The 26,076-nt window shown below is 39.7% G+C and overlaps 1 protein-coding gene across 1 annotated transcript in view; it reads right to left on the bottom strand.

Moving 5' to 3' along the window:
- The window catches only part of SYNJ2BP (synaptojanin 2 binding protein), a 38,241-nt gene that overhangs the window by 4,549 nt on the left and 7,616 nt on the right, over positions 1-26,076 (bottom strand). Inside the window, exons 2-3 of the mRNA XM_077767089.1 lie at positions 12,104-12,240; positions 2,072-2,167 (exon numbers count right to left, since the gene is read on the bottom strand). Coding sequence (XP_077623215.1) covers positions 2,072-2,167; positions 12,104-12,240 — 233 coding nt within the window. The remainder of the gene's footprint in view (positions 1-2,071; positions 2,168-12,103; positions 12,241-26,076) is intronic.

Below are 26,076 nucleotides of genomic sequence, written 5' to 3'. Positions count from 1 at the left end.
GCAGGGACAGGGAGTGTCCACCTTCCTAGAAATGTTTTCTTAGAAAGATTGCCAGTCATCAGAAAACAATAAGGGCAGATCTGAGCAATGTTAACACAGGTATGGTGCCATTTTGGGAAATACTCTGCAATTCCCAAAAGGCACCCACTCCCTCCTAATATGGGCTCATGTCCTTCATCTCTACTTTTTAACACTGGACATGGTAAAGATGAAATTTACATGAAACAGAGTTCAAAGACTCAGAGGGCAATAAGAAAAAAGAAATCATATCCTAGTGACAATAATCTTCCACTGCCTAGGCATTCCCTTTGGAGGCTGGTGGCCTTTCTTAATATTAACTTTTAGTAGCTAACTTGCAACAGTCATAGTACCATCTTGTTTCAGGTCAATGGTATCAACCTCATTACAACCAGTGAAAAGTCTGCCCATTCCATCTGAAAGACAACACTACACAAGCTATCTTTGCTATCCTCTCTCCCACCTCTACATCTTCCACTTGTTTCCTGTTGAGATGTCCTGAGAGGGCATGCCAATAGTAAGAGATGGATGGTTTTTAGGGCTAGGCCAGTTCTCTGACCAGAAGTGTTATTAGGAGTTATTTACAGATGTTTCCTAAAATATGAACTTTGAAAATCATTTCCCACATGTCTTCAAAGAGAACTAACCGTACCCGAAGTTTATACCTACGTTCATTACTTGCCTTTATCTATTGCACAAAGTCTTCCTGCTTTAGAAACAGAAGAGCAAGACAGAAGCAGCTGATTACCAATACTGTCTCCCATGGATCTGTTTTCAAATCCATTACAGGCGGATTCTGCTTGCAACCCTGGCTGTTTTCTCAGGTATCTTCCATGCCTGGCTCCTTCCAGTTTTGTACTATCTCCTGTTAAGCCCTTCTTCAGCCTCTGAAGCCTCCTCACTCAAGTGCTGAGTGAGGCAGGCCAGCATTAATTTAAGAGGGAGTAACTTTTACGTATTTTTTAAAAAATTTATTAATTTAAAAAAAATTTTTTAATGTTTTATTTCTGAAAGAGAGACAGCGCGAGCAGGGGAGGGTCAGAGAGGAAGACAGAGAATCTGAAACAGACTCCAGGCTCTGAGCTAGCTGTCAGCAAAGAGCCCAAAGCGGGGCTTGAACCCACGAACCACAAGATCATGACCTGAGCCGAAGTCAGACGCTTAACTGACTGAGTCACCCAGGCACCCCAAATTTTTAATGTTTATTTATTTTGGAGAGACAGAGCGACAGAACACAAGTGGTGGGGGGCAGAGACAGAGGGAGACACAGAATCCAAAGCAGGCTCCAGGCTCTGAGCTATCAGCATAGAGCCTAATGTGGGGCTCAAACTCATGAACTGCAAGATCATGACCTGGGCCAAAGTCAGACGCTTAAGAGACTGAGCCACCCAGGGGCCCCAAAGAGGGAGTAACTTTAAAGGCACACTGAAACTGTGTTGTAAATGCACTCCAAAGTCCTTGGTGCTGTGGGAGGAATTGGGTCTACCCAGCTTCTCTACCCACCATCCAAATGATAAAACACTAGGAACTAAGAAGTGGATACAGAGATAGGTGCTGCTTTGATGAAATTCTGAATTCCATTTCCTTTTTCCTGGAGTTCCCATTTTGAGCATTATAGCTTTGGTCAAGAGGGTCATCAAGTTGATATGGGATTCGTGGTGGTGATAGGGAAAAGCACACACTGGGTATCAGAAAATCTACCATCTTTACACTCTGAGTCTCATTAGCAAGTATGTTCAAGGGCAGACATAGGTTTCCTTCCCTACTAAAAATAAACCTGATTCTCATTGTATTTTTCCCCATTTATTTAAATTTTGTCATCAACCTTTACATTTAAGGCACATCACCCTGAAGCTAGGACCTAGGCTGCAAGCATACCATTTGAATTTCCTTTCATGATAAGCAGAAGTCCCTGAAGACCCCTGCCTGTGCTAGACAAACTCTTCAAAAGAGTGAGAATGAAAGGGGAAAAAGAAAGCCAAACGCACTACTGAAGAGGCTTTATTCCCACAAAAGCCTGGTGGCCAGCCTGCTGGCTGCAAATAACACCTACCCTGTGCTGTACTCTTAGGGACACAGCATAGCCCGCATTACGAAAGAGGCCTACAGCATCCTGGTGCAGCAAGTTCTTTAGGTCTTGGCCATTTACCTGTCAAAAACAGCAAGAAAAGAGTGTGAGAGGGAGAATGTGGACTCTTATAAGTCAAAGATTTACATTCATGTGACTGTTTAAAAAACTACAGAGCAAATTACAAAGGCTAGGAGAATGGGGAAGTTACGAGGGACTGAGTAACGTTGTCACTTTAAAAGGTATGTTTTCCTAGAACTGAGGCTCCATGGGCCATTTGAAGAGCACCAAAAAAGTTTCTCCTTCACCTTAGCTCCTATTGCCTGTCTCACTTTGACACCTGGGTTTCTGTGACAGTATCTGTGTGTCTTCCACGAGCATCCGCTGCTTCCCTCCAGCTAACACCGTCTTCCAAGGCACCACGTTATCCTTTCTAGTCCTAATCCCAGGCATTGCCAGCTTCAACTCCAGAAATATAACCCGATGAAACTCTACAAATATGACTCTACGGAACAACTTATTTTGATGTGATGCAAACCTACTAGCCCATTCTATTGGTGGTGTTCGATTGTGAACAATCCCCCTTGATTCCATGGATACTCCCATCCTTCTCCAATTTACTAATTTACAAGATTTCTTTGATGCTACAAACTCCTAAAAAATATCTCGGTGTAGGTCAGTCCTACCATCTAGAGGTGAGAGATGATCAGGGGTATTAATACTTTTTAGCATCAAGAGTGACAGTGTCCACAAGTGACATCTATCCTATGCTGTACTCAGTGACACCGCATAGCCCACTCTGTGGGTGGTGTCTGCAACAGCAATAGCACCAAGAACACTTAATGTATTTACGTGGTCGGTTCTGTGCCGCATGCTTCACATACACTATGTAATGTACTTCTCACAATAATCCTATGAGGTGGACACCATTTTTATTTTGTCTTCACAATGAAGAAAGTGAAGCTGAGCAAGGTAGATAATCTACCTAAAGTCATAGTAGGTGTAGGAGCTAGGGCTATAGTTTTTACATACTGGAAGGTTAAAGTGCCCTTACATTTACTGTTCCTTCTGTGCCATTATTCTTCCACCTTGACTATTCTTTTTGTTGTTGTTGTTTATTTTGAGAGAGAGAGAGAGAACTAGTGGGGGAGAGGCAGAGAGAGACTCCCAAGCAGGCTCTGTGCTATCAGCGAAGAGCCCGATGTGAGCCTAGATACCATGAACCATGAGATCATGACTTGAGCTGAAGTCAGGAGTTGGATGCTTAACCAACTGAGCCACCCAGATACCCCCACCTTGTCTATTCTCTAACTACTGTCAGCTGAAGCTCAAGCCATTGCCCTATTCAAGGCTCTCATCTTGTTACTATCTTCCTTCTCTAGGAGGTTCTCCACACAAACCCCTGCTCATGCCCTTGGTGAATTAACCTAACTAACACTTTGGGGTTACAGACATCTACCTTCCCACATGAACCGCTCCCTGCTCTAGTCCACTTTGGTCACCAACTGGCATTAAGCCTCTGACTTCAACAGTGTGCATGCTTCAGCTCCACTATCTCAAACTCTTAGAAAATGGACCACAATTTCTACTCCCTTCAAACTTCATATTCCTCTACTGAATCTGCTCATTAGCCTCATCAAAACCTTTAACGTTTTTAGACTTTACTTGCATCCTTACCCATCTAGTTCTTGCTGTTATTTCAACAAAGCACTTGGTAAACTATTAGAATCCCAAGTCCCGATGATCTTCTGCCATCTTTCCAGACCTGCACAACATACTGCATTTACTTTCCTTGTCCTGAGTTTAATGCTCCTGGAGAAAAATACACACACACACTTTCCAGCTCAGATCCATGCTAGCTGACACTTGCTATGTCCTTATACTTCTCCACTAACCTGGTGAACTCCCGAATGAATTCCCAGTGGCAGCTGTTCCAGTCCTTTCCTCCCGTCAAACCCCAACTCCAACCCCATCTTCTCTCTCTGCAGATTCCTTTGCCTTATCTTTCTTGAGAATATGGATAACTTCTCACACTCTCTCCATGTTCTTTCCTCCTCCTTCAAAATTTCACAATAGCCTCCCACTACCGCTTTGCCCTTCTTTCTGAATTAGATGTTTCCTTTACCAAGGTTAAGCTATTCACTAGTGCTCTTGGTCATATCCCTTCTAGCTTTCTTATAGAATTCAAGTGATCACTTGCTCCTCTTCATTCCTTTATTACTGTTCTTGGCTCCTTCTCAACTGAAATTATCATCTAGAAAGAAAACAATATAAATATTTCTTGAACCCACTATCACCGTCTTCCGGTCTTTTCTCCTCTTCCTTTCACAGCAAACTTTGTGTGGAAGCACTACCTCCACTTCTTCAGCAGCCATTCACTCTTTATTCCCTGGTACGGTTGTAATATATGAGGTGGGGGAAAGCATACGCTGCCCTGCAGCTCAGCAGTGACTTCCCATCACCAAGCCCTACAGCCCTTCCTCAGTCTTCAGACCTCCTCCCTTATGCAATTCTCTCCGGTCTCAGCTTATCAAAACTTAGCTTAGTTCTTGAATGATTCCTTTCCTGATTCCTCTTCCCCTCCTTCCTCTTTAAGGTAAGTAGTTAGTAGTCCTTTGTCCTCTTAGCTTCTCTGCCATGGTGATCTTTCACAATTTCACCTGTAGTCTGCAACACAACTCCCAATTTTTTATCCTTGTTTCTTGGGTTTGCCAGTTTCTTGTTGGGTGCCTGTATCTGAATATTCTGCTAGACCCCAATTCAATATACCCAACGCTTTTATTTTTTTTACTTCCCACCAAACCAGACTATCCCAACTTCCCTCTTTTGCCACTACCATTCCTTCAGACTAAAACTTTGATAATATTTTTAAGCTCCACTCTTTGTCAATCTTCACATAAAAGAGCAAATCCTACAGCCTAACATAGTATCATTCCTCATACACTATTTTCTTTGCATTGCCTCTCTGGGCTGTGAATGCTTTCAGATAACTATTGTGATCACCTTCTCTCAGATTCACTTTCCTCTAGGCCCTCCCTTGCTCTAACCTATGCAAACACTATGTCTCCAGATCAATCCTCCTAAAGTACAATCCTACTTACTTTATGGCTTAAAAATAAAAACAAAACTGGGAGCAGGGGAGAATGCCTGATTTTTCATTCTGGTATGCAAAGTCCTCCAGGAAATGGCTCCAACCCACATTCCCAGTTTAATCTCACATTATTCCCTTCCATAACTCCTGTGCTCTAAATCACATAACTCACTGTCCCCAGGACATAAAACATAATATTCTTACCTTCATACCTGTGCTCTAGCTATTTCTGTCTGAATACACTTCCCTTTTTAAAAATTCTATGTATCTTCCAAGAATAATCTTAAATAGGATCAGTCCTGCTACCTACAGTGTAGAAGTGAATATAGTTTTCTAGTTGATTGATTTCAGGCTACAAAGCCACCTTCTGATTATGGTTTTCTTTGTTGTTATTGTTGTTGGTTTGTTGGTTGGTTTTTTTGGTAGCCATGCCACAGGGAAAGAACTTCAGGAGTCCTGGAACCATCACAATGAATTCCCAACAACTCAACTTTCCAGTTAATTGCAGGGGAGAGAATAGGCGTGAGACTGCAATTATAGTGAGAAGGCTCACGTAACTAATCTAGCCCATGTGAGAACTGTATTTTTCATTGTAAGGAAATAGGTGTTTTCTCTTTGAGACAAATAAGTTAATGAAGCAGTCAGGTCAACAAATGCCAAAGATACCAGAGCTCAGTATAAGAGCCAAGTTTCATAGTGATATGAATGCAAGTGGGAGAACCGAGTGTCTGCATGACGTGTGATGGCAGGAGTACAGAGGTCAAAGTCATCTTTGCAATCACATCTAGCGAAACTAATAGCTAGGAATCACTGCATATTTATCATGTCTGGAGCTGTCTCTTCATTTTACATGTACTAACNTCAAAGTCATCTTTGCAATCACATCTAGCGAAACTAATAGCTAGGAATCACTGCATATTTATCATCATGTCTGGAGCTGTCTCTTCATTTTACATGTACTAATTTATTTAGTCTTCACAACAATCCTATGAGTTAGGAACCCCCATGTTATAGATGATAAAACTTGAAAGGCTATGCAACTTGTCCATAGACCCACAGAATAGAAGCAGCAAAGCCAAGACTCAAAACCTTCAGGCCACAAAACCTTCACTCTAAAACATGAAACCATGGGGACGCCTTGGTGACTCAGCTGGTTAAGCAGCCAACTTCGGCTCAGGTCATGATCTTGCAGTTCACAGGTTCAAGCCCTGCATTGGGCTCTGTGCTGACAGCTCATAGCCTAAAGAGCCTGCTTTGGATTCTGTGTCTCCCTCTCTGCCCCTCCCCTCTGTTTCTCACTCCTACTCGTTTCTCAAAATTAAAAAACAAAAACAAACAAAAAAAACACAAAACCATAGAAATTTACATTGTAAGTAAGGATTTTATTTCAGCAACATATCACTACCAATCATATTGATGTTGTCCATTATATTTTTAGTGATTTCACAGTTTCATTTGTTTCAAATGTGTTCATACATTTAAAATTTTTTAGTTGTATAAAAATATAAGTTGCTTTTTTTTTTTTTACATTTGTATTCATGTGCATATATTAGAGCAGCATTAAAATTTAAGAGGTTAAAATTTAGTCAAGGGCCACTTCATTGACAAGGCCTTTCTAAAGAATTCTACTAGATGTGACTGATTTACTTTTCTATATCTCCATTCTATTTAATGATCTTAAAGCTCAAAGTGAACTCTGTCCTATATTACATCACTTTACACTCTATTGTAAATAACTTGGAAAGGCTGTATCGCAAAACTCATCATTATAATTGTTGTGTCTAAAGAGTACTTTGAACAACACCTGAGTAGAATAAATGTCACGTGATCTGAGGTTTGCTCGCAGACTACACCCTGCAAGAGCCTGACTGACATGTTCTCCATGTTATACAACGCTGAAAGGCCTGGATTCTGACAGCAGCTTTACCTGCCAGGGACTCAGTTTTTACCTTGGTCCTCATCTGAGCCTCCTGCTAATGGGAAAGAAAGACATTGGTGATATCAGGCAAAAGAAGGTGCTAGACAGGGAACAGGCCAATTATACCAATTATGCCTTTCAACCCTCCTAGTTAAGCCTAAAGGTATTCTAATATAAAAGGACAGTTACTCTAATTATTTAAAAAAAAAAAAAAAAACATGGGGGCGCCTGGGTGGCTCATTTGGTTAAGCATCCGACTCTTGATTTTGGCTCAGGTCATGATCTCGTTGTTTCATGGTTTCGTGGTTTCAAGCCCCACTCTGTGCACTGACCGCAGATGGAGCCTGCTTAGGATTCTCCTTCTCTCTCTGCCTCTCTCAAAAAACAAAACAAAACAAAACAAGACAAAACAAAAAATACCCAAACAAGAGGCTTTTAGACATTCCAAGGGAATTTCTTTTTTAAACTATTTCTTATCCTCTACCCAAGGTAAAACAGCCCCACAAAACAAATTATGATTCTCTGTCTCATGACAAGTCACCTCTAATCCAAAGCCAAATTGGCTTTCTAAAATCTGCCTCCTATAAGCATTTTTAGATTCCACCTCGTATTGACTAACCACCGAGCTCTGAAGATTTTACCCCTCAATGTGGGTCGAGCTCACTCTATGTCACCACCCATACTAATATATGGAGGTTCTCAAGATGTGAACCCAGAACCGGCAGCATTAGCGTTCACTTGGGAACTTAAAAGTTAAAAGCAATCCAAGCTTTCACAGGCTGTCCAAGTGATTCTGAGTTTGAGTTAATTCTAACCTAAACTAACTGAAACACACTTTAATGGTCTCTACATCCAGCCTATTTAATACATACTCTTTAAAAAAAAATTTTTTTTTAATGTTTTATTTATTTCTGAGAGAGAGAGACAGCGTGAGCAGGGAGGGGCAGAGAGAGAGAAGGAAACACAAAATCTGAAGCAGGCTCCAGGCTCTGAGCTGGCTGTCAGCACAGAGCCCAACGCGGGGCTCGAATCCACAAACCAGAACCACGAGACCAAGACCTGAGCTAAGGTCTGGCGCCGGAGCCCCCAGGCGCCCTGCATTCTGTGCATACACAGATTTCATCAGTGATTCCCACTCACCAAAGCAGTGAGTGAACAATGTGATTCTGCTGACCCACCACAGAAGATAGTGAAGCCAATCCCGTGGGTCAAGACCAGTGTTTAATTTTAAAAAAGTGAAATTAGAAGAAAACATAACAGAACATATCACCTATAGAAGAGATATTTTCCTAAACTTTGTTTCAATTTTATGTCTGTATGCACTTGCATGCAGTGTGTATTACCTACTATAGGTCATAATGTGAAGCATTTCAATAAGACTTGTCTACAGCAATGCCTTTCAAAATTTATTCACATTTTTTATTCACACCCTAGGGATCTTGCTGTAATGCAAATTTTGATACCAGTAGGTCTGGGAGGGCCCTGAGGCTACGTTTCTAATGAAGCTCACAAGTAATGGCTACATGGTCCGTGGACATCACTTTTCGTATACTCAACCAAGAAGCCTTAGAACATTGCTAACCTCGCTACTTCAGCTTCCTTAACTCATGGCATAGTTTTATTGAACTTGAGATATGGCAGGTTTGCAACATGTTAGAAAATTCTGCTGACTGAATGCACAGAGAACTGTAACCGTGGTGTTCTAGTTAACATATGGGAAAACATACATTTTTTTTCTCCTTCAACTATGCTTGTTAGCAGTCTTCAAAACGGAGTTCCTATTTTCTGCCTTAGGAAATTAATAAATTGAGTTAAATTTAGTTTTCTTTGAGGATTAAGAATTTTGAATAGCCTCAAAAAAATTTTTTTGAATTGCCTCAAGAGGTCTAACTATAGAATAATGTCAATATAAATGTATAAAATGGAGAGAAGAAATGGACTCAGTTTAATAAGCACTGACCTCAGACTATACTCTGGGTATTTTAATTTCTTGCCAAGATCCTGAGATGAACCCTCCCAGTCACCAAATTAAGAATTATATTTGACAAGAACAAGAAATGCAGCTGACTAGTGGCCCAATCTGTGCCATTTTGTTATACAAGGGGTTAGGTCAAAATGGAATATTCATCTATTCTGTGTAAAAATTGGCGACATCAGCTCCTGGGCTTCCTAAGTATGTATTGTCGGCTGAGGATTGACTACTCTGGACTACCTACTCCCCCTTCACTTAGGCAGACACACGAGGGAAATAAACCTAGATAGGTTTTTTTTTCCCAGAAAAATAAAATGTCCCCAGGTTCCCTGGTAACCGATACAAATATTAAATCGTTCTCACCATGACACACACAAAATAACCTTTGGGTAAGGAAACTCCATCTCCAGCCCTCATCTCAACCTCAGGTCTGTTCCACTGGTAATATCTGTTTTTGTTTCATGGCTGTTGGATGCAATAGGGCCTGAGATTGCGTGGTAAGCCATGCAATTATTTAATATTACTTGAAAAACATGGGCATAATTTGGGGAGAAATGGAAAGATTAATAGTCAATAATAATTCACAGAAGACCTAGATCCCCTAACGATGCTTCTATTAGTTACCCAACATGAATGTGCTAAGGAAGTGACTCCGAAGCTAGTAACTGAGTACTTAAGTACATCAAAGGAATAAAGCGGTTACAGAGGCGACATAACCATTTAATGGTTAATGCCTAACAAATTAATCTAAGGATAGAAAGTGGATAAGATGGAGAGGCAACAGAAGCTTATTTCTTAAGGAAAAGGGTCTAGAAAGTATTTTGGTGCAAACTCCTGGAAGGGAAACCGGAGTCAAATAAAATAGCCCTAGAAAGACTGGAGTAGGGCGCCTGGGTGGCTCAGTCAGTTCAGCTCAGGTCATGAATTTGTGAGTTCGAGCCCTGCATCAGGCTCTGTGCTGACAGCTCAGAGCCTGCTTAGGATTCTGTCTCCCTCTCGCTGCCATTCCCCTGCTCATGCTCGCTCTCTCTCTCTCTCTCTCAAAAATAAAAACATTTTTAAAAAGAAAAAAGAAGGGAGAGAATATCCTGGCCTTGTCCTCTTGTATATGCTTTTTTTCTTGCTCGGTCTTCCTTTATTTCTCTCCATATCTGTCTTACATTTTTGCCTTTTTTTTGCTGGGCATTCCCTGCCTCTTTTCTTTGCCATGTCTTAATTGGTCAAAACGTAAACTTGATCCAAACTTCAATCATTCTTTGTTATGTGTCTTACAGATATTTGTAATACTTAATATCTTTTATAGATCTTTGTAATGTTTCTCATATTTCTTTTACTTTAATAAAGTAAAATCCTCTTTGCTAAAAATTTTAAAATGAAGCAAGTTTTTTCAACATCTACTTTTTTTTTCATAGACATTTATCTCCTACCATACCCTTTTAAAAAACACCAGCAGCCTTCTAGTAATTTCTTTTTTCTATAAGGCAATGGCCCACATAAGTAAGGCTCCTCATCTCAGCTTATGTCTAATAAATTCTCTCACACTGAGCTTTATGTCCTTCTATCCCCTAATTCTATCCCTTATATTCAGTTTTTATATGAAACCATACATAAAATCTATTAACTCACCATGCAACTCTCTGTTTAGGATAACTAGTCCAAGCTCCTCACTTACCTCTTGGGAGGCAGTACAGTATATTGGTTAAGAGTAGAGGCTCTAAACTCAGACCAGTTTTGGTCCTCTGCCACCTACTAGCTGTGTGACCTTGGGCAAATGGCTTGACCATACCAAGAACTCAGCTTCCTTAGCTGCAAAATGGTCATCATAAATGTACCCACCTCATAGGGTTATCACAGTATTAGATACATTTAAAGTTCTCATACTGCTCAGCATATGGTGCTCAAAAACTAACCATTCTCATTCTCCAATCATCTATCTTTAACCAAACTTTTTTGAATAACATGGCTGTCCTCTTAACCCCTATACTTTTCAAATGTAACCCAGGCCCCAAGTTTCCTGGAGAGAACGTGGTATATGTCACTTTAAAATGCATCATTTCTAACTACATACTATACCTTTAACAACTCACTCTCAAATTTTCCCTAATGTACCACTCAAGACGATTTCATGTTTTTAGGATTTCTTTCTCCATGGAGCTATAGGAAATAATCTGCTGGTGAGCTCCTCAGGATCATTTTGGGAAAAAGGTATCTATCACTGTACCTTTCATGTTAATAAACAGGATTGAGAAGCTTAATGGACTGAAAAGAGGCAAAACAATTGGTGAGAAAGACGAAAATAGAATGTTATCATCCATGATACTGTATTTATATTCTGGATCAGCCAACCTTTCTGGGCTTGCCTGGATTTCTCAACCTGTTCATCTGTTAAATATATACTGAGCATTGTGCAAGGATACAAAAGATTAAAAAAGATCCAGTCCCTGCCCTTGAGGAACTTCTAAAAATAAAAACACTAATGCTTGCCACGTAGTAAGTGTCTTATTACAAATATTAGTAGAGCAAAATGGGAGCACAGTGGACAGATATCCAAACAAAAATGCATTCCAATTTCCAATCGTAATAACAGGTGAGGGCTCTGAGTCTAAAAAGGACATTTTAATCCCTACCTTCCTTTTTTGTCTCTTTGGAGTAAAGGAAGACACACCTTAGTGTTTCAATGAACAAAAGGGAGGTGTAAAATATAACTGAAGAAAGACAACAGTTGTGGGTTTTAAGTACCTTTCCCCCACATCGGTCCTTCGCCCTCCTTGTTCCCGGTTTTTTGAACTTGCATAAGTAACTTCACATTCTGGACTTACAGGCCTTGCTATCAAGGGAGGTATTATCCTCCTTGCTCCACAGCAGGGCTGGGAAAGGTGACTGATCGAGGTCCCTCCCACCGAATTCTACAATCCAGACATTCCCAGATCCAAAAAGGCAGGCAGAAATCTTCCCAAGGAAGGGGCCAAGGGTAAGAACTGGGAGCAAGGGTCTAGGGAGCAAGAAACAGTGAAGGAGGCCGAAGCCAGTTCTCACCGAGAGGATCTTATCACCCTCCTGGAGCCGCCCATCCAGGGCCGCAGCCCCATTCTCTTTGATGCGGCTGACGTAGATGCCACTGTCGTTGGAGACATACTGCTGATCTGTCCCACCGACGATGTTGAAGCCCAGCCCTGAGAAAATCATGGAGGAGTTGTGAAGGAGACAGTGGTGAAGAGGGAAGGGAGTAGAGAAGAAGAGGAGAGAGAAAAAGGAAAGGTCTAGTAGGGAGGGGAGGCTGGCAAGTCAACTGTGATGTAGCTGGTCAACAGACACAGGAAAGATCAGTGAACAGTATCATCAACAGAGGTCAACAGTACCCAGAGCTGCCCACTTAGACCAGGCTAGACTAAAGATACAAACACAGTGATCAACATCATTTATTGAGTCTAGAAAGATCTATACTAAACTCAAAGAAAGAATAATGGTGACTCTTACAAGATGTGCTTCTGTTCACAACTGATTTTGATTCTGCTGGTGGCTTTCAGAGGACCCAATTCTTAACTTTCTCGCTGTTAATGTAACAGGGTAAGCGGTGTTCACGAGAAGAAGCCATGCATTTAACTAATTAGCAAATGAACTGTTTTGTTTTTTTTAAATACTTACTTAAGTAATCTCTACACACCAAGTAGGGCTTGAACTCACAACCCAGAGATAGAGTTGCTCTATCTCTCGTCTGACAGAGACAGCCAGGCACCCCTGAACTATTTTTAATTTAGTGGAGGGGAAATTCCTAACCAAACCTTCCCCTCATCTCCTCTCCCAACCTTCAGGACAATTTGCATATGGAGGTGTTTTGGAGGAAACGGTCTTAGGAGTTTCGTTTTTTTTCCCCTACTTTGCATGAAGGGCAGTAGTGTAGGTGTTGGCAGGAAACCTGGGAACTAGAAAGGTAACTGAAGCTTAACAACAGGATTTAATCACCAAATTCACTCTTGTTTCCTTTTCTACCTCCAGTGCAAACGACCACATGTTCAGGTAGTTTGCCAAGTTTCATCCACTGTAGAGAATGGACTACCCACTGATTAGCAACTCTCCATCTCGCCCCTAACCCCTGGCAACTATCCTTCTATTCTTTGCTTTTGTGAGTCATTTAAATAGGTATAAAGTTTCAGTTATGCAAGACGGGTAAGTTCTAGAGATCTGAGATACAACATGGTGCCTACAGATAATAACAGTGTTACTGTACTCTTAAAAATCAGTTAAGAGAGGGGCGCCTGGGTAGCTCAGTTGGCTAAGCATCTGACTTCGGCTCAGGTCATGATCTCATGGTTCGTGGGTTCGAGCCCCGCATCGGGCTCTGTGCTGACAGCTAGCTCGGAGCCTGGAGCCTGTTTCGGATTCTGTGTCTCCCTCTCTCTCTGACCCTCCCCTGCTCACGCTGTCTCTCTCTCTCAGAAAGAAATAAAACATTTAAAAAAAATCAGTTAAGAGACTAGGTCTCATTTAAGAGTTCTTACCATAATAAAATTTAATTTGAAAAACAAAGAAAACTGACCACCGAAGTATCATTTCCATGGACCAACCACTAAGTTGTGGAAAGAGTTTCACTTTACAAAAACCACTTTTATAAAGGAAAGAAAAGGAAAAGAACCTCCCTGGGGTTTTCTTTATGTCAGATACTGTAGAATTTATAGCTACAAGTGAAAAGAGAAAAGGGTGTAGAAACAATGGAAAAACAAAAATCTGGTGGCACAATTAGAAGGAATGGCCCCAACCACAAGCTTCCTACCAGTTTTAATAGAAAACAGATACTTAAGGAGACATACATGGACTTTCTTAAAAATTCTCCCCACTGATGGGATGAAAGCTTCCACGTGAAGCTCACAGTGTTAACATAAATACTAGCAAATCAATCTGTGAGGGAAGGAAACACACGGCCAAAAGAAGAGAAGCAGCAGGAAACACCTCATTTAGACAGCATACCTTGCGCACAGAGGCTCTGCAGCTAAAGAATGAAAAGGACTTAAGATACATGATAGAAAGAGCTACTTCTAGAAGATGACTATTTCAACTTCCTTGAAGGGTAGGGTATGAAAACGTAAGTTATTAAATGTTTTTTCTTAGAACATTTTTAATTTGTATCATTACAAAATTAAGGATACAAACGGGTGGAAGGTACTGGAAAGGGGATGGTGGGTAGTTACGAGAGAAGATAGAAAGGTAGGTGAGGTCTGATCACTGAAGGCTTTGACATCACTTCAAAACTGTGACTGTTTTGAGCAAGGTGGCTGAGGACAACCAGCCTCTCACAATACTAGCACAAACTATTTGAAGAAAATCTCTCAAATCTCACATCTTTACTAAACACTACGGAAGACTCTGGGGATTTGGGGAACAGGAAGCATGTGTTAAGCAACTAAATGTAATATAATTGCTAGAAAGAGGAGGGAATTTGCTACTGTTATTGAAAGCCACAGAAGAGCACCTCAAAAAGGAGAGAAGAAATCTAACCAAAATTTTCTATAAACATACTCTCACCCAGAAGTCACACTATACAGGCATGTTTGTAAGTGATTGCTATGTCAGTTGTAAATGCACTACACCATTTGACATGAAAACTCTGAGGCTAACATAAAGTCTTTCTTCAGTGAAAGCATTTATAGAACCGAACTTACCCATAATTTGAAGCATTGCTGAAATAAAAAGGGGGTCAACAAGCACTGGGCAACAGTACTACCAATTCAAAACTGAGCCCTACATAATCCTCAGTTCACTTGTTCATTAAAAATTTCCCATCATTTACTATGTGTCAGGCACTGTGTTGCGTTCTGAGGAAGACATAAAGCTAAACTGGATAGTCTCTGCTTTAACCACAAACAGAAATGTATCCTCTTCCCTGTCCCTTTTAGATTTTGCAGAAACAAATTAAAGGCAGAAGACCTGGTCATAAGTTCAACTCCATAACAAGTCCAGATATGTGGACTTAATAAGTCAGTGTACCCCAATCCTCGGTTTCCTTTTCTGTAACATAAGGAAGGAATCCAAATTCTGCCCTATCTACCTCAAAAGGTTAACTGCTAGGGTCTAATAACATCAAATCTGAAAAAACCCTTCATAGCCTACAAAGTAGTTACTGTAAGAGCAGTTGTCAGTAAACACTGGTGCCTGCTACAGCCCAAATTGGATAGTTTGATGGAGAAAAGATTAAAAATATATATAGTACAAATATGGAAAGTCCCTAAACATAAGAAGACAGATAAAAAGTCCATCTGTCTATTAACAGAACAAGACTGGTTTGGAACTCAAACTTACTGAAACTAAGTGTATCTATAACCGGTGACCCAGACATCCCCGTCATGAAGAGTTTCTAGCAAGGGTGGTATTTAAAATATACAACAATCGGTCCAGCACATGCACCAACCAATTGCAACAGATGTCAGCTAGAAACAACCAGAAGGAGAATGGCTATCCCAGCATCTGTCTGCTGATTATCAACTGTGTCTCAGGAAATAGGGTAGACCACCAATCCTGGGTTGTCTGGGAGCCTTGATATATACCTGCTGTCCCACCATAATTAAAACTGTCCCCTTCAACTTAAAAAGCATCTCATCTTGGACCAATGTGATCATCCTATGTATAAAGAGTAATGTAAAAATGTTAACTGCAACATGTACTAGGGTAAAACTGATAGTAATTTAGATGTCTATCCTTTAGGGGAATAGATAACTAAAATATAGTTAAAAGTCAGATGTACAAAATAATATCTAAGGGAACAGGGTTTTAAAATGTAATGTTGGTTATTAATAGTCCAATATCTTCTTATAGATTAGAAACCCAGGCACACAAAACAGTATTACCTACTTACAAAACTGCATGTATATTTAGGGGCATCTCAGTGGCTCCATTGGTTAAGCGTCTGACTCTTGATTTCAGCTCAGGTCATGATTCCACGGTTCATGAGATTGAGTGTTGTGTTGGGCTCTGCACTGACAATGCAAAGCCTGCTTGGGATTCTCTCTTTCCTTCTCTCTCTCTCTCAAAATTAATAAATTTTTTTAAAAAACAAAAAACAGAAGTACATGTATCTTTAAAGACATGTAAAGACACATTAGAATGGGCACCTATGAGGTAAAGGGTACAGGATGAAGTTTAGGGATAAAGGGCAAAAATAAAACCAGAGAGTGACCTTGCATTTACTGATGAAGATAACATGTTACGGACCTAAAGGATACAATTAATTCAGCTCTCAGCATCTATAATTCAAAAGAAGTTGAGGGAGAGGAAAAAAGAAAAAGACTAGAACTCAAAGGCTTTTTAAAAAGTAAGTGAATGAACAAGTATTACATAGTGAACTCAGGTTATAATGTGCAAATAATTTTCTTAAATATGATAAGCTTAAAATGCACTGCTTGGTCTCTAATTTGGAAAAGAGGTCTAAATGCAAAAAAAGTAAAGATGGTATAAGAATTACACCACCATAGGACTAGGAGAGAAAGAAAGTACATTTTGTATAGGAGCTTTGTAAGGTCAAACAGGAAGTGCCTTGTGGTGGACACCCCCCATTCATCTCCAGGGCTGGACCTTAGGCTCACTGATGCATAAGAGCAGTAATAGCAGAGGCGACAGCTAACATTTGCGGAGCATTTAATATGTACCAGGCACCATGCTATGCACTTTACATACATTATCTCATTTAATCTTCTCAACAAATGGGTGGAGTGATTATTACATTTTACAGATGAATTTGAAGACGAGGCATGGAGAGATTAAATAATTTTACAAAAGGTAAATGAGGATGTTTGATTCCAACGTGTGAGTTTTAAATCATTTTGCTATACTATATTGTTGTAGAAAATAGAAACAACTGCTTTAGGAAAAAAAAGATCTGCTAAGCAAGGCTGGCTACCTTGGGAGGCAACTTGCCTTTAGGTGGCCTGAATCAGCAATGTTGGAATAATGGTTGTAGAATAGTTCCCAAGAATGATGTATTCCAGAGGAAGAACTGGTCATTGTGGAGTTCTGTCACTTTAATCATGGTCCCTAGTGCTTATTTTCAGGCAAAAGAAAGAAATGCCCTTCATTTATTTTAGATTCTTGTCTATAAAATCTGTATATAAGGTAAAAAAAAAAAAAAAGGAAAGGGAGGGGGCGCCTGGGTGGCTCAGTTGGTTAAGCCTCCAACTTTGGCTCAGGTCATGATCTCACAGTCTGTGGGTTCGAGCACCGTATCAGACTCTGTGCTGACAGCTCAGAGCTTGGAGCCTGCTTCAGATTCTGTATCTCCCTCTCTCTCTGACCCTCCCCTGCTCACGTTGTCTCTCTCTCACAAATAAATTAAAAAAAAAAAACATTAAAAAAATTTTTTAAATAATGTTTAACCATATTACTCTGGAAATAATACAGGATATAATGAAAATGAAATAAAATAGTCCATTAACAGCAGTGATGGTAGCTACTTCTTGAATTATGAATACCAGATTGACAAACACCCTATGTCCCTCATTATCAACGTGCAGAGTTTTTTTTATCCCAAAATAATCTCACTAATTTTCCCTAGATGTCAATCAAACTCACTGTTTAGTGGTAAAATATATGTAACATAAAGTTTAATTTTTTAGCCATTTAAAAAAAGGGTTTCTTGGGGCGCCTGGGTGGCTTAGTCGGTTAAGCGTCCGACTTTCGCTTAGGTCATGATCTCGCGGTTCGTGGGTTCGAGCCCCGCGTCGGGCTCTGTGCTGACTGCCAGCTCAGAGCCTGGAGCCTGTTTCAGTCTGTGACTCCCTCTCTCTCTGACCCTCCCCTGCTCATGCTGTCTCTCTCTCTCTCTCTCCTAGAAATAAATAAAACAAACAAAAAAAAAGAAACGGAAGCTTCCATCTTCTTACATATCCTACATTCTTTATTTTTGAGGGGGGGGGGAGAGAGAGAGAGAGAGAGAGAGAAAGAAAGAAACAGAGAGAGACAGAATCCCAACCAGGCTCCCCAGGTCACACAGAGCCCGACCTAGGGTTCAAGCTCAAGAATTGTGAAATCCTGACCCCTGCTGAAACTGAGTTAGATGCTTAACCAACTGAGCCACTGAGTGCCTCTAGACATTAAATAAAAACTTTGTTTAATAAGTTTTTAATGTTTATTTATATTTGAGAGATAGACAGAATGTGAACAGGGGAGGGACAGAGAGGAAGATAGAATATGAAGCAGACTCCAGGCTCTGAGCTGTCACTGCAGAGCCCATTGCGGGGCTCAAACCCACGAACTGCGATATCATGACCTGAGCCAAAGTTGGACACTTAACTGACTGAGCCACCCAGACACCCCTAAAATTTTTTTAAATGTTTATTTTTGAAAGAGATAGACAGAGCATGACTGGTGAATTGGCAGAGAGAGAGAGGGAGACACAGAATCCAAAGCAGGTTCCAGGCTCTAAGCTGTCAGTACAGAGCCTGATACAGGGCTTGAACTCATGAACTGCGAGATCATAAACTGAGACGAAGTCTGACACCTAACCAAGTGAGCCACCCAAGCACCCTGCCCCTAGCCATTTTTACATGTATAATTAAATGGCACTAAGAACATGCACAATGTTGTTCAACCATCACCATTATCCATATCCAGAACTTTTTCATCATCCCAAACAAAAATTCTGTACCCATTAAACAGTAACTCACTCCCTCTCACCCTTGGTAACCTCTATTATACTTTGTCTTTATGACTTTGCCTATTCTGTATACCTCATGTAAGTGGAACCATACAATATTTGTTCTTTTGTGACTTTTTTTTCCATTTAGCATACTACCTTCCAGGTTCATCTGTGTTGTAACTTGTATCAGAATTTCATTCTTTTTAAACGCTGAATAATATTCCATTGTATGTAAATGCCATATTTTGTGTATCCAGCTGTCTCTCAGTGGACATTTGGTTATTTCCACATTTTGGCTACTATGAATAATGCTATGAATATTGGTGTACAAGTTATCTGTTTGAGTCCCTGCTCTCAGTTCTTTGGGGCAATTATCTAGGAACTGAATTGTTGGATCACATGGCAATTTTTTTTTAACAATTTGAGCAACTGCTCAACTGTTTTCCAACATGGCTGGCTGCGTCATTTAAGATTTCAACAAGCAATGTGCAGGGTTCCAATTTCTCCATATCCTTGCCAATACTTATTTTCACTTTAGATAATAGTCATTCTAGTGGATGTGAAATGGTATTATTATTATTTTTTTAATGTTTATTTCTGAGAGAGAGAAACAGCGTGAGCAGGGGAGGGTCAGAGAGAGAGGGAGACACAGAATCTGAAGCAGGCTCCAGGCTCTGAGCTGGCTGTCAGCACAGTCTGATGCAGGGCTCAAACCCACGAATCGTGAGATCATGACCTGAGCCGAAGTCGGACCGACTGAGCCACGCAGGCGCCCCGAAATGGTATTACTTTAATGTGCACTTTCCTAAGGCTAGTGATATTAAATATCTTTTCATGACTTTATTGGCCATTTGCATATCTTCTCTGGAGAAATATCTTTTAAGTCCTTTGCTTACTCTGAATTGGTTTTGTTGTTGTTGAGTTATAAGAGTTCTTTATGTACTCTGGATATTAATCCATTATCAGATATATGACTTGGAAATAACTTCTCTCATTCTGTGTTATCTCCGTCTTTTGATGCACAAAATTTTTAATTTTGCCAAAACCAATTTATTTTTTTGTTGCCTTGTGCATTTTGTGTCATACCCAAAAAATTCACCACACCCAAAAATATTAACATTTTCCCTATCTTTTCTTCTAAGAGTTTTATAGTATTCACTTTTTTTAGGGGGGGGGGGATGTGAGGGAAGGAGGAGATAGCCTACTCACTTGCTTATTTAATATTTATGTTTTATTTAAATTCCAGTTAGTAAATATACAGTGTAATATTAGTTTCAGGTGTACAATATAGTTATTCAACATTTGCATATAACAACCAGTGCTCATCACAACAAATGTACTTCTCAATCCTGTCACCTACTTAATCCCCCCGCCTACCTCCTTTATGGTAACCATCAGTTTGTTCGGTTTGGTCAAGAGTCTGTTTCTTGGCTTGCCTCTCTCTTTTCCCATTTGCCTGTTTGTTCTGTTTCTTAAATTTCACATGAGTGAAAGCATATATTTGCCTTTCTCTGACTTATTTCACTTAGCATAATACTCTCTAGCTCCATCCATATTGTTGTAAATGGCAAGATTTCATTGTTTTATATGGCTGAATAACATTCCATTGTGTATATTTATTCGACATCTTCTTTATCCATTCATCAATCAATGGACATAAAATGTTAGCTCTTACATTTTGATATTTGATGCACTTTTAGTTCATTTTTGTATGAGATATAAGGCAAGAATCCAACTTCATTGCTTTGTATTTGCAGATGCTGTTTATTTACAACACCATTTACTATTTACAACACCATTTATTGTAAACTTTCCTTCTACACAATGAATGGTTGTGGCACCCTTTCCAAAATCATTTGACCATCTAAGAGAGGGTTTAAATCCTTAGGTCAGTACCACACTATTTGGAACACCAAAGCTTTGTAGTAAGGCTTGAAATTAGGAAGTTGTGAGTTCCCCAACTTTGTCCTTTCTTTTCAAGATTGCTCTATTAGGGGTCCTTTGACATTACACATGAATTGTATAGTATGTTTTTCTATTTCTACAAAAAGGCTGATTAGATTTTGACAAAGATTGCACTGAGTATGCAGAATGCTTTGGATAGTGTTATCTGTCATCTTAACCATACTATGTCTTCCAGTCCATGAATGTGGAATGTACTTCTATTTACTCATGTCTTTAATTTTTTCAGCCAAAATTTATAGCTTTCAATATATAAGTTATTGCCTCCTTGGTTAAACTCATTTACAAATATTTTATTCTTTCTGATGCTACTGGAAATGGAATTATTTACTTAACTTCCTTTTAAAACTGTTCATTGTTAAATGTATAGAAACTAAACTGATTTTGTGTGTTGAGTGTGTATACTGCAACTTTGCTAAATTTGTTATAAACTCTAACAGGTATTGTCTGTTTGTAGAATATTTAGAGTTTACTACATGTAAGATCATGCCATGTGTGACTAGAGACAATTTACTTCTTCCTTTCCAATTTGTATGCCTTTTCTTTCTACTTCTTGCCTAGCCATTCTGGCTAGAACTTTTAATACCACACGGGACAGAAGTGGTGAAAGCATGCATCCTCGTCTTGTTCTTAATCTTAGCTTTCATGCTTATGTAAGTATGTTAGCTGTGGAGTCTTCATATATTGCCATCATCATGTTGAGGAAGTCTCCTTCAATTCCTAGTTTGTTTTTAATTTGGAAAAGTGTTGAATATCCTTAAATGCCTTTTATGTATTGCTGAGATGACCATATGGGTTTTTTCCTTCATTCTATTAATATGTTGTATTACTTTTAAGGATTTTTCTGTCATTGAATCATCTTTGCATTCATGGAATAAATCCCATTTTGTCATGGCATATATTCCTTTTAATATGTTGCTAAATTAAAAGAATGTAGCTCTATGATCACCCTAGTGATCTACGTGGAGGCAATTTCTGATCACAACAACAGGGAGCAGGACCAAAGCAGAACCAAGTTTATTTGTGGGCTCTCTATCAAAAATCAATCAACTGAGTTGATGAAACAGGGATTAGAGTCTGGAGAGGGTGAGGATTGCTGGATGTTGCAGGGCAATGGTCTGGAAAGGAGGAAGGTAGACAGAAAAAAAAAGAGATCCAGGTATCTGCATGAGTCTTTACGAAGTACTAGCCCATGCAGATGTTGAGTCAAACTCCACAAGGCTGGGAAAACAAAAATTAGGAAGTTGTATGCTGAATAACACTCAGAGTTCAAAAAGGGCAGGGAGACTCTCAAGTTCTGTCCAGCCTGAATGGATTCACCTGAAAATTCTGTGGACACTCACTTAGAACATGCCTCACTTGTAGAGTTGAACTACCCCTGAAGTAAATACTACTTTAGAATCATCCTAGAAAAGTTACAAACAGGCCTTCAGGAGGACAAACTGATCTACAAGTTACTTAATTGCCTCCTAAAACAAAGTTCAACATTGTAATCTTAACAACGTTAATGTAATAAAACAAAATGCAGACCTGCAGCAACGTAATAGTCACAACATCCAGAATCTAAACATTAACATGCTAAGAAGAAAATATGACCCATAATCAAGAGAAAAAAATCAATCGGGGCGCCCGGGTGGCTTAGTCGGTTAAGCGTCCGACTTTCGCTTGGGTCATGATCTCGCGGTTCGTGGGTTCGGGCCCCGCGTCGGGCTCTGTGCTGACTGCCAGCTCGGAGCCTGGAGCCTGCTTCAGTCTGTGACTCCCTCTCTCTCTGACCCTCCCCTGCTCACGCTGTCTCTCTCTCTCTCTCCTAGAAATAAATAAAACATTTAAAAAAAAAAAAAAGAGAAAAAAATCAATCATTAGAAACAAAACCAGAAACAATAAAGGATGGAACAGGAAAACAAGGATGTTTAAAAGGCTATTGTAACTATGTGGAAATAATTAAAGGAAGTTGAATATAATGAAAAAAATGGAAAAATTTTCTCAAGTCTTTAATCCATTTTAAGTTGATTTTTATATACGGTATAAGGAAGTAGTTCAGTTTCATTCTTGTGCATGTTTGCATGTCTTCTGCATTCTGTCCAGTTTTCCCAACACCATTTTTGAAGAGACTATCCTTTCCCTCCTGTATCTTAGCCTCTTTGTTACAAATTAATTGACCATACATGCATGGGTGTATTTCTGGACTATTTTGTTCTATTGATGTAGACATTAAAATGAAACATTAAAAAAATGAAACTCATAGGTTTGAAAACTACAATATCTGAAAGGAAGAATACACTAGATGTGATTAGTAGCAGATTTGATACCCCAGGAGAAAAGATCAATGAACTTGAAGACATAGACGAAACCACAGTAACATCTAAGATAATAGCAATATGTAACTGGAGTTCCAGAAGGAAAGGAAAAGGGCAACAAACATCTGAAGAAACAACTGGCTCAACATTGTGAAAAATATACACAAACAGATCCAAGAAGCCCAACAAACTCCACTCAGAATAAACACAAAAGAAAAAAAAGCCAGAAAAGTATATCATAATCACACTGCTCAACACTAGATATAAAGAGAATCTTGAAAGCAGTCACAGGGGAAAAGGACATGAATATACTAAGGAGAAAGATGAAAATGACAACAGACTTCTCCTCAGAAACTATACAAGCCTTAAGTCAATGAAACATCATCTTTAAAATACTAAACAGAGCCACCTCAGAGGCTCAGTCAGTTAAGTGCCCGACTTCGGCTCAGGTCATGATCTCACAGTTCATGGGTTCAAGCCCCGCGTTTCGCTCTGTGCTGACAGCTTGGAGCCTGGAGCCTGTTTCAGATTCTGTGTCTCCCTCTCTCTCTGCCCCTCCCCTGCTTGCATACTCTCTCTCAAAAATAAACAAACAAAAAAAAATCAGCAAAAATAGTTGTATTAGTTTTCTTGGACTGCCAAAACAAAATACCACAGACTGTATGGCTGAAATTCTGTTCTGGAGGCTTGGGAAGTCCAATGTCAAAGGACCAGCAAGACAAACTTCATGCCAAGGACTCTTCTCTTGACGTGTAGGTGGCCACCGTCTCACTGTGTGCTCACATGACTTCTTCGTGAATTCTCAGAGAGAGAGAGTGCAAGCGCGCTCTGGGTCTCTACAAGGACATTAATTCTAGAGGATCAAGGACCCATCCTTAATTTCACTTAACTTTAATTACTTCTGTAAAGGCCTTATCTCCAAATACAGTCACACTGAGAGTTAAAGCTTCAACTCAACATGTGAATTTCCAGGGGCTGGGGGGGGAGGGTGCAAGAGGACAAACATTCAGTTGGTAACAATAAGATATTGAAAAAAATCCCTCAGTGTTTGGAAAACAAATAACCTATGAGTTAAAGATGAAACTCTATACAGGAAAATAGAAAATATTTTAGTTGAATGACAATGATATCACCATACACTAAAAATGTGGGATGCAGCTAAAGCAACATTTAGAGGGAAATTTACAGCTTTACATGCTCACAATAGAAAAGAAATAATAAAAAGGTATAAAGTCAGTGATCTTAATTTCTATCTGAAGAAGCTAAAAAAAGAACACTAAGTTAAACCTAAAGGAAGAAAAGAAGAAAAGAACAGAAGAATCAGTAAACTAGAGGGGCGCCTGGGTGGCTCAGTCAGTTAGCATCCAACTTTAGCTCAGGTCATGATCTCACTGCTCATGAGTTCGAGCCCTGCATCAGGCTTATGCTGACAGCTCACAGCCAGGAGCCTGGAGCCTGCTTTGGATTCTGTCTCTATCTCCCTGCCCCTCTCCCATTCATGCTGTCTCTCCCTCAAATATAAATAAAACATAAAAAAAAATTTTTTTTTATTTAACAAAGCCAAAAGATAGTTCTTTGAAAGGATTAATAAAGTTGATGAATCACTGGCAAGACTAATCAAGAAAATGTAATTTTACAAATTACCAAATTCAGAATACAAAACATATTATCACTATATATCCTAAAGATATTAAAAGGATAAGGGAATAATGTGAATTATCGTATGCTAGATAAAATGGAAAATTTCTTTCAAAAAAAATCACAAGTTATCAAAACTGACTCAAGAAGAAATAGAATATCCCCACATCTATTAAAAACATCTTCAAGGGATGTCTGGGTGGCTCAGTCATTAAGCATCTGACTTCAGCTCAGGTCATGAACTTACAATTGGTGAGTCTGAGTCCCACATCGGGTGAGCTCTTGCCCCACTTCAGGTGAGCATAAGCCCCACTTCTCTCCCCACCTCCCTATGCCCCTCCCCCCATGGAATTCTCTCTCTGTCCCTCACTCACTTGCACCCTCTCTCTCAAAAAAAAAAAAAAATCTTCAAGTGTACTAAAGATACTGAATTCATAATAAAAAAAATATTCCCACAGAGACAACTTCAGGCCTCAAGTGTTACACTAGTATATTACAGCAAACATCTAAAGAAGAAATAATTCCCTTACGTAAAAAATTCCACAATACGTTCAGTAATTTCACGAAATGTTTCTCAATCCATTTTATGAGGACGAGGTAATCTTGATACCAAAATATGAAACACAGATTATAACTACAAAAAATATTCTGTATATGGACTCAAAAATCCTCAAGAAAATATTAGCAAAATGAATTCAGCAATATATAAAGGATGAATGTAGGGTTTACCTAAGGAATGTAAGTAAGGTCATTTTAACATGGTCAATCAAATGAACGAATTGAGCAGTTAATAAATGAAAAATCATATGATTATTTCAGTATACGCAGAAACAGCAGGTGGTAAAATTCAACACCTTTTCATGATGAAAATTCTCAGCAAATGAAAATACATGGAAATATTAAGTCTGATTAAAAGCATCTACGAACAGCTAACATCCCTAAAACTAGCTACAAGGAAAGGATGTCTACTCTCCGCAGTAGTATTTAGCATCGTACTGGAGGTCCTAGGCAACACAGGGAGCGCCTGGGGGGCTCAGCTGGTTGAGCATCCAACTTTGGCTCAGGTCATGATCTCGTATTTCGTGACTTTGAGCCTGTCGGGCTCTGGGCTGACAGCTCGTAACCTGGAGCCTGCTTTAGATTCTGTCTCCCTCTCTCTTGGTCCCCCTCACCCCCAATCATGCTCCATCTCTCTCTCTCTCCCCCAAAAATAAACACTAAAAAAGGAGAGGAAAAAAAAAAAAAGAAATGCCTCTATGAGAGGCTAACAAGCTTTTTCATAACCCAAAAAAGGCAGCACAAAAGAAAAAGAAGTCGGTCGCCTGGGTGGCTCAGTTGGTTGAGCATCCAACTTCGGCTCAGGTCATGATCTCATGGTCTGTGAGGTCGAGCCCCAGGTCAGGCTCTGTGCTGACACTGTAGAGCCTGGAGCCTGCTTCACATTCTGTATCCCTCTCTCTCTCTCTCTCTCTCTGCCCACAAACCCC

Source organism: Crocuta crocuta, unplaced genomic scaffold, assembly GCF_008692635.1.
Source record: "Crocuta crocuta isolate KB4526 unplaced genomic scaffold, BGI_CrCroc_1.0 scaffold55, whole genome shotgun sequence".
NCBI classification, from domain to species: domain Eukaryota; kingdom Metazoa; phylum Chordata; class Mammalia; order Carnivora; family Hyaenidae; genus Crocuta; species Crocuta crocuta.
Note: the sequence above shows the minus strand (reverse complement) of the source record. Positions and strands in the feature narration are given on the sequence as shown.